General features: G+C 39.9%; 1 protein-coding gene across 1 annotated transcript; it reads right to left on the reverse strand.

Moving 5' to 3' along the window:
- Positions 1-938: 938 nt before the first annotated feature.
- On the reverse strand, positions 939-8,343 carry LOC128378633 (uncharacterized). The gene is made up of 15 exons (XM_053338200.1): positions 6,885-8,343; positions 6,627-6,766; positions 6,321-6,525; positions 6,131-6,235; positions 5,841-6,034; positions 5,620-5,761; positions 4,880-5,536; positions 4,693-4,797; positions 2,352-2,398; positions 2,210-2,260; positions 2,087-2,131; positions 1,948-2,012; positions 1,753-1,861; positions 1,432-1,509; positions 939-1,259 (listed from the first exon to the last, which is right to left on the reverse strand). The coding sequence occupies exons 1-15, from the start codon at positions 8,341-8,343 to the stop codon at positions 939-941; spliced, it is 3,723 nt and encodes a 1,240-aa protein (XP_053194175.1).
- Between the last annotated feature and the right edge of the window lie 602 nt (positions 8,344-8,945).

Here is an 8,945-nt window from a genome sequence, read left to right on the forward strand (position 1 = left end):
TGTGTGTGTGTGTGTGTGTGTGTGTGTGTGTGTGTGTGTGTCTGGAGAGGGGTCTGGCTGCAGACCTCTCGCGTGAGGCCTCTCCCTGTGCAGGCTCTCGTCTCAGGCCTACCTCCAGCGTGAGGCCGTTTATGACCGGAAGTGCGCGCAACAAACTTCAAAATAAAATAGTTATCGATTTTGTAAGACAAAACTTCGTGCCTTTATATTTAATTAACCAATTTTGTAACGTGAAAAGCTATTAGTTTCTTAAATATATGTAACACTTTTGATGTTGTCAATCCTTTATTTTGTGGCATTTACCATGATTACACCAGCAACATATTAGTCCTAATGGGGTAAACTCCAATTTATAAACTTTTAACCTAAGAAAAACCAAACCTTTAACCTAAGAAAGACATGTATTCAGATGGCACAGGATAAAGACACAACAGATACATGTGGTATCTGTTGTGTCTTTATCCTGCGCCTGTCTACCTGGAGTCCCTCTGAAGAGTACTACATGAACACATCAATCTATGTACATTTGTTCAGAGTTATATAAGACAATCACATTTATATAAGGTAAATGCCTTATTTATTTTTTTTAAATTTCTATTGTATTAAATGATTCGACTTTTGTCTTCAATGACATTATGATCGTAAGACTATTGAGGCCAATTAGGTTAACTATGCTTAAATACAAAATTGTCAACATTTAGGGAGGAGAGGAATAGATAAAACTGCATTCTATTGAAATGCAATAACTCACCTGTGATCTTCATTGTATAATAAAAGCAAATAAATAAATATATAATAATTAATATCAATATACTATATAAATATATAATATAATTAAAGCAATAAGGAAAACAGATAAAAGTACAAAACATTTAAAAAAGGACAAAATCACTTGGTTCCATTCAGCCTTTTATTAAATACAACCCATCCTTATTAGCCTACTCCTTCACTTCAGTTTCAGTGTATGTTGTGTATCCTCTTTTCTCAATAATCTCCTCACAAAAGACCCACATGTCTTCCACATTTTCAAATTTAAATTTGAAATGGTCAAGGATGTCTTCTGTCTCCTGGTCATCAAGCTGGCAACGTTCTTCTTCATCCCAAAGCCTTCTGTACTGCCGCACAACCTCTTCCACTTCTTCCTCTCCCATAGTGAGGACACAGGGAAACTCCACCTTTGCCGAAAACAAATGTTGGTTTGTTTCAACCCACTCTGCGGCCTTTTTGCAGTGATGAAGTATCCTGGCCCCCACTTCATCCTATGAAAAAGATAGAAAAAAAAGAGAAAAAAGGTAGTCTTGCTATAGAAAAACTGCTGTACACACTCTGTTATTCTCATGGAAATAACAGTGCATATAAATTAGAAAAATTAGACTTCAAATAGAACTTTTGCAAAGAATAACTTAGTTTAAAACAGAGAATCATGCATACCACATCCACTGGCATTTCGACAGCTCTTTCAGTGCAAGATTGCTGACGCTTTGCAACAGGTTGTGGCTGCTCCTCTGTCTAAAAGGTGTGTGGGGTGGGAGGTGAAGGTGGGGTGGGGGGTGAGGGTGAGGAACACACAAATCTTTTAATTCAATATTCAAAATAATGCAATGACCATGGCTGGCATTGTAAGGACAACATGTTGATGCATCAAAATACTGATAAAGAATATGCACACCCAACATTATTAATTCCAGCTTTCTCTAATACTTCGACTGGTATAACATGAGCCCTTCTTCCAATGGGTGAGAAATCACTGACCTCAGTGATGTCATCCATCTTCCGTTTCTTTAAATGATACACTGGTGGCACCTCATCTTGCAGCACACCCTTTGAAATGTCTGTCCAGTGGGCAAACATTTTGCCATAGCTCAAATAAAAAGAAAAACAAATATGCTCATAAATGTGCTGTTAATATTTTCAACAAAATTAAAAGTCAAATTTTTGTGCTCTTACCTTCCAAGTTCAAAATTCTCCAGGAGCATAACACACCACCACTTTCGCAAAGCTGGCATGTCCACCTGAAAAGAATTTTTTAGCACAGTTGGACAGAGTAGATGTTTACAGTTTACTTTGAATATGCAAGTCAACTTACCACGGTGAAATCATAAGGGGCATCCAGGACAGAGTAGAGGGCATACTATGGAAGAAAAACAATTCCATATCAATAGCTTTAAAGCACATAGAATTAAATAAGCTAAATACTAACATCTCCTACCATCAACATGAAGATCCCACAGTCGTGTCCATATGGCTGTCTTGGAAAACCCTATGATGACAGAATAGAAGTCAGTCGATGATTTTAAATGGTGTTAAATGGAGATTACATGTGGTATATGCTGTTACCTGTATTTCCAAACCAGTGGTCTCGTGCCACACTCCAGGAAATATCGATTGAGAAAGGTTTCTAAAAGTTAAAAGACATTAACATAGCATCACATACTTGTCCAGATCATGGTTAGGTTACATGTAAACCATACTGCGTGTAAGTAATTTAGGTCAGGAACAAACCTTTACATGCAGTCGAACACATGTAGAAGGCTTTTTATGGCACAATTTTATGACATATCTTATTAATGTAATGTTATCATCCACGAAAGTTTAATTTAAAAGAAGTACCCGATGTGCCAAATTGCAATTATATTTAGGTGATACCATAAAAAGACTTTCACAGATCAGAACATGATCCAATGAGAAAACAATGTAGAGCTGGGCAATATATCAATACTCACATCTTGTGGGGTTTTGGATGCTGTAATGGTGGGTTTTGACTAGGGATGCAACAACATTTAATATATATTTAATATATCAAATCATTGAATGCCCGTTAGGTGCAATAGACAAAGGCAATTTAACTTGATTGGATACTGCATATTTTTTTTATGGAAGGAAATGATATGTGATGATAGAAGTGTTAAATTTTGATATTACGGTTTTTTGTTTGACTATATTTGTGCTTTTAATTATTTTTCATGCAATATTGGCTTAGACAGAACTGTGGGAAAACTCTACCGTTGCATCCCTAGTTTTGACCATTTATCCATACTGCTCAGCCCTAAAACAAACCTTTTCCGAACAGCATAGGAACATGAACACCATTCAGAACAAAAGAATATGTTTTTGTTAGTGACCTCAGCAGTGCTCTCATTTCCTGATCACCAAACCCAAATTGTGCATGTGCACATTTGGAATCAAGAAAGAGAATCTCTCTCTGGACTGGCTTCAAAACCTATTGTGGTTAATGAGATATCATTTCATCGTAGGGGGAGAGGTTAATACAACACAGACAACAGAAACACAACAGCACAACACTAATGCAGCACACCTTTTTTATTTTTTATTTTTTAGTGTGTGCTTAGTGAATGTAAAAAAGATGTGAGGACAAGAAAGGATTTGGACAGCAATGATTCAGGAAGTGTGGTTGCCTCCACCACAGGAAAGGGAGTGTGTGGTTAAGTTATAAAAGTGACAGCAATAAAGAAAAAAATGCAACTGTACTTACACACAACATGAAATGTCCAATTTTCCACACAGGGATAACAATGGAGTCCCTTATGTGAATGTCTCCCTAATATCAAAGAAACATTTAAAAGATAAAATAAATCAACATAAAAATATATTATTAATTGAATCCAGTATACTTACAGGTAAACCTGAGAGTGGGTTGGCTGCTGTTGGCTGTCGCCATGTCGGTACGACATACAAATCAGCCACAAAAATGCACTTCCCCTGCAGAATATATTGCAAATGTAAACATGTAAAACAGTATATAAAATGGATACAAACATATTCTGAGATCAAACTTTATACCTTTGATTGAGCAATTCTTTCTATAAGCTCAAAACAGGCATTTCCAATCTGCAAAAAAAAAAAAAAAAATCAATATAATAATTACTTGGCAGCATTATTGACATACATATGTCACGTCCTCGCTCTGCACCTCCTGTTTTTGTTTTTTCTTGTCCCTCTGTTTGTCCCTCCCCTCTCCCTCTCTCCTCAGTGGACCTGCTCCTGAGTACCTCTGCCAGCCATTCTCCACCTGCCCATTCCTTTTCACCCTGCCTCGGATTCAGCCTCATTCTCTCTGCCATCATCCTCACGACGTGCGGCTCCATCCCCTGACTCCCTCTCCCCTCCATCCCATTACTTCTCATTTAATAAATCATTGGTATTACCTCCTGCATGCTGTCTGCATTTTTGGTCCAGTATTACCCGTTCTCACAACATAATTGGTTCACTTATAAGATCCATTTAATATTAACTCACGGTTGATTCCATCTCCTGATTCAAGCCAAGAGTCCAGAAGTCACCACGCGTTAGGCAACTCTTTTTTGTCTTCACAATTAGTTGTGTCTCTGGCCTTTCAGTATCTAGGACATAGTCAAGCTAATGATAGAAAAAAATATATATAAAAAAGATTGCACCATATTAAATATTTCATAAACACCATAAAATGTAGCCCAGTACTTTCACAGGTGTCAAGATTTCAATATAAGAATCACAACGCTTTCTTAAATACATACCAGTTGCTGTTGGGAGGAATGCATGTGTAATGTCCATGACGACCGGCTTGGTTGTATGTTCTCACATTTAGTGATGTTTTCACAGTGTGGTCCACATGTGTCACCATCTTTACAGGAAAATCCAAGTTTTAAAAAAAGGCTAAATAAATTAATGTGGATTTGAGAAGCTGCTACATACCTTTGTGTGTGTCAGCGTGAAGACCTTGTGGCTGCAAAGGGGCTCCAACTGGTGATGGCAGATGTTGATGCTGTGCAGAGTTCTTTGATGGTAGGATTCCCAAGGCTTTAGAAAAGACATGGTTTAGTACAAGCATTATATTTCACATTTCAAGTATAACATTAAAAATCCCATATTTCATATTTACCTAACACTGCTTGTCCATTTTCACTTAGAGCGATGTCATGCAGAGACTCTGAATCTCCTCCTCTCTTGAGCAGGTTTTTCAGAATATTTTTGTTTGTTTTTGTGTTTCGATGATGTACCAGGTTTCTCATTGTAAAAATGTGCGTCGAAGGTGCCATGTTATTGAGGAAGTAATTGTTTTTCCTTAGAGTTGAAAATAGCTGCTCAGCCACCTGGCTATTCAGGGAACCCTGGAGTTCTGGGACCAGGTTGATCCTCCTTAAAACCTCCTTTGGATCCTTGGTGTTGGCCTCATGAAATTTGTCATAAAGGACATAATGGTCTGAAGACCCAGTGCAAGGATGCCCATCAACATCAGGATTTTTTAACTTTTCAGTCAACCAGGGAAGAGGGATTCTGAGTTTTCCCTGGTGAGCAGCTGTGACATTTTCGTCGGTTGTTTCAGCTAGTCTCCCTTCATGTGGCTTGATAGGTAGTGTGGTTGGGACACGGAGGTTGACATGAGTTGCCAAACCACGAGCAAAATCATAAACAGAAACATTTGGCAGGTGCTTCCAGGAGAGAAGGAGGTCAGCAAAATCTCTTGGCGATTCTGCCCTCAGGTTAAACTTTACACTGTATATAACACCATGAGGGCAGAGAATCACAGACCAGCCCCCTATAAAAGTAAGTTGAAAGTCTCTTTAGTTAATGTTAATAACACATTTCAGATTGTTTTTAAGAACAATGTTTGACCCATACCTGAAGCTCCCCAGATTTTTTGGAAGATTTTGTCATATGTATGTCTGGTTTTCATCTCGTCTCTTAGTCTGTTGATGAGGTCATTCCTTGATCCCTTTGAGTCCAAATTGCAGGCCTTACACAGCTTGCGCACTGTAGAAACCTTTTGAAATAAAGAAAATGTGAAATCAATTCAAATTTTGTTACACGCTGCAACAAAAATTTAATAACAATATATGTACCTTCTGCTTCATGAGCTCATCCATCAGACGGTCCTCTGAAACCATGCTCAGCTCAGCTTCAGATGAGGACTTTGAAGAGGAAACTTTTTCAAATTCTGTGTTTAACACAGTGTCAGACTTGCGTGTATTCTTCCCAATCCATGGGGCCCAGTGCTCAAAACTAGGATGGACAGCAAAGTTGTTCTTTGCATGGCCTATGGAAAAGGCACCAAACATGTAATTAATAGTATGTTACAGTTCAATTATTTATTAAATAAAGGTGATAACAAAGAAAGAACTTGTGTAAATACTTGGGAAAAAGGCACGGGAAATCATCTCAAGCTGCACAGAATCCCAGAACTCCTCAATATTGACCTCCCCAGTGAAGTTCTCGGAGACTTCTTCTATGTCACTCACTGAAAGAAACAGCTGTAATTTACTGTCTGTAATACATGCACAAACACATGCACACATGCATGCACGCACAACTTTGTGACTTACCGGGCAAGTTAAACACCCCTTTCTTATGGAGGTCCATCACAACCACTGGAGGATGGTAGCCACAGCAGACACAGGAATAAGAGTAATTGTGGTTTGTCAATGCCTCGAAGTGGAGGTATGCATGGAGGATTGTATGTTTGGATGGAAATGTTACTTTCCTTAGGCCTTCCAGTGATTCGATTACCTTGGAGACTGAAACATTGTTCTTAAAGAGAAAAATACATTTCAGAAAATTACAGGCAGGGTTATTTCAGAGGAATAAACATGTACCAATAAACATTATCATGAAAGTTAAATTGTACTGACCTGTAAATTCAGCCTCAAATATAGACACAGTTCCAGGTTCAATATGACATGATCATCAAAATTGTGAAGGCTGTCAATCCATTCCTGATAACGGTACACCATGTGGCACTGTGGGCATCGCCGGAAATAGGTTGATACATCTGTTAAAGAAAGAAAAAACAACACATTTTTAAACAATTTTATATTTTGTGAAAACATGTGGTGTTACAAGATTTTGAGTAATTGACAATGTTACAATCACATTTTAAAAATACTTACGTTCAATTACACCATTCATAGTGATTATCCGTGCATTTTTGGAAATTAAAGTTGATTTTTCAAGATGCACAGACCCAGGACAGATGGTGCAAGTTGTCTCAGATGGATGCAACTCTGTAATGTAACTTGCTGATGGTTTTGGTTTAATAATGTCATCTGGCAAGGTGTCTGGAAGCCGTTTATGTTTGTTAATGTAGTGAACAAGTTGCTCCAAGATGTCTGCAGATGGCGGATAGAGACTATTTTGTTGTAGCTGAGGTGTACTTGCTACAGTCTCTGTTCTGAATATTTCTGGTGTTTTCTGAAATAGATGCCACTTGCCAATGTTTTTGTGGACACAGGATGTTCTTGGTTTGGCACAAGGACAATGCCAGGTGTGAGCTGTGGAGTTGTATGTCACCATCACCCTCCCAAGCTGACTGTAGTGGTGTAAAGCTGGCTCGTGTACAGACAAACAGTACTGAGTAGGATTTTTTTGAAATGAAACCTCTACACAGAGAGGGACATGCTCCTTCTGTGCCTGTTGTTGCCTTTTCTTGCAGGTTGCCTTTTTTGCCTCACCAAAGAATTTCAAGTTAACCATTTCCTCCAGTGTCTCCTCCTTAAGCCATTCCTCTGTGGCTATTTCTCTGCAATATTCCAGTGAGCGGATGTGCTCACACTGGCTAAAAGTTAACCCACTCCTCAGTGCCATTAAGTGATACTGCCTGCATTCTTCAAGTTCACACTGCACCTTATGCAGGTGGCCCCAGGTTTTTTTTTGCACATGAATAGGCACTGAAAATCCATGGGATGCTTTTTGTACAGCAGATATCCCATTTGTTGCATCCACACAGATAGCCCTCAACACACTGTCACAGGTTTTTTTTTTTCTGTGTTTCCTGTGAATGTGATTGTTCAAATTCTTTGCAAGGCAGATTAGGCCGCAATGAGAACATTGTGCCTTCTTATAGCTTGTAGTGTGCTGGATAGAGGAGGAGAAGGAGGTGGTAGGCTGGGCAGCGGAGGAGATGGTAGGCTGGGCAGCGGAGGAGGTGTTAGGCTGGTCAGCGGAGGAGGTGGTAGGCTGGGCAGCGGAGGAGGTGTTAGGCTGGGCAGCGGAGGAGGTGTTAGGCTGGGCAGCGGAAGAGGTGGTAGGCTGGGCAGCGGAGGAGGTGTTAGGCTGGTCAGCGGAGGAGGTGGTAGGCTGGGCAGCGGAGGAGGTGGTAGGCTGGGCAGCAGAGGAGGTGTTAGGCTGGTCAGCGGAGGAGGTGGTAGGCTGGGCAGCGGAGGAGGTGTTAGGCTTGTCAGCGGAGGAGGTGGTAGGCTGGTCAGCGGAGGAGAGGGTAGGCTGGGCAGCGGAGGAGGTGGCAGGTGGGGCACAGGGAACATCTTGTGGAAGAGTGGATGGTGGAAGGAGGGGGGGGTCGAGTGCAGCAGATGTGTCCAAAATTTGACAGGTCTCCAGATGTTTCTCCATGTCCGCTCTTCTTATGATGGTTTTGTCACAAATGGGACAATGGAAATGTGCGGTATTTCTGCAGTTTAAACTGCATTTGCAGATCTTTTGGTCTAGGAGGAAGTCAACAAAAGGTTAAATTTGCCAATGATTAAAAAGATATATGAGCACATGAAAACACAGACACATTCACATACACATACCTTTGAATGTGATGGCGTTTTTGAAATGTACATCCAGGTGTTTCTGGAGCCTTCCTCTTTGACTGGGTTTATATTTTGGGCAAAAGGGGCAATGAAAAAGCTTGCAACAAACTGTGCAGCGCTCCACTTTATAGCCCTCACTTGATGGAAAAATGGAGTGATGCATCTACATAACACAAAAAAGTGATATTATGTTCAATATTTTATTTCAGTTGGTAAAAATGTATACCGTGTGAAGCAAGTTAAACTGCTTCGGACTAATTGTGATGTTACATAGGCTTGTACTTTGCAAAAAAGTGTCACTAACACCACGGCACAAACGCGCCTCGTAATAAGTAATACCTGGTTTATGACAGGTAACACTACACAAATGCAAATATTGTAACACCTATAGGATAATCAACCGAGGTACCAATTGAT

The sequence above is a fragment of the Scomber japonicus genome, chromosome 18 (assembly GCF_027409825.1).
Source record: "Scomber japonicus isolate fScoJap1 chromosome 18, fScoJap1.pri, whole genome shotgun sequence".
Taxonomy (NCBI): Eukaryota; Metazoa; Chordata; class Actinopteri; order Scombriformes; family Scombridae; genus Scomber; species Scomber japonicus.

Coding starts and splice junctions, on each gene's coding strand:
- LOC128378633 (XM_053338200.1), bottom strand. CDS start 8,343: ATGGAGAAACATCTGGAGACCTGTCAAATTTTGGACACATCTGCTGCA. Junction 5,762..5,840: donor ATGAGCTCATGAAGCAGAAG/GTACATATATTG, acceptor TTATTTCAAAAG/GTTTCTACAGTGCGCAAGCT. Junction 2,013..2,086: donor CCCCTTATGATTTCACCGTG/GTAAGTTGACTT, acceptor AATTCTTTTCAG/GTGGACATGCCAGCTTTGCG.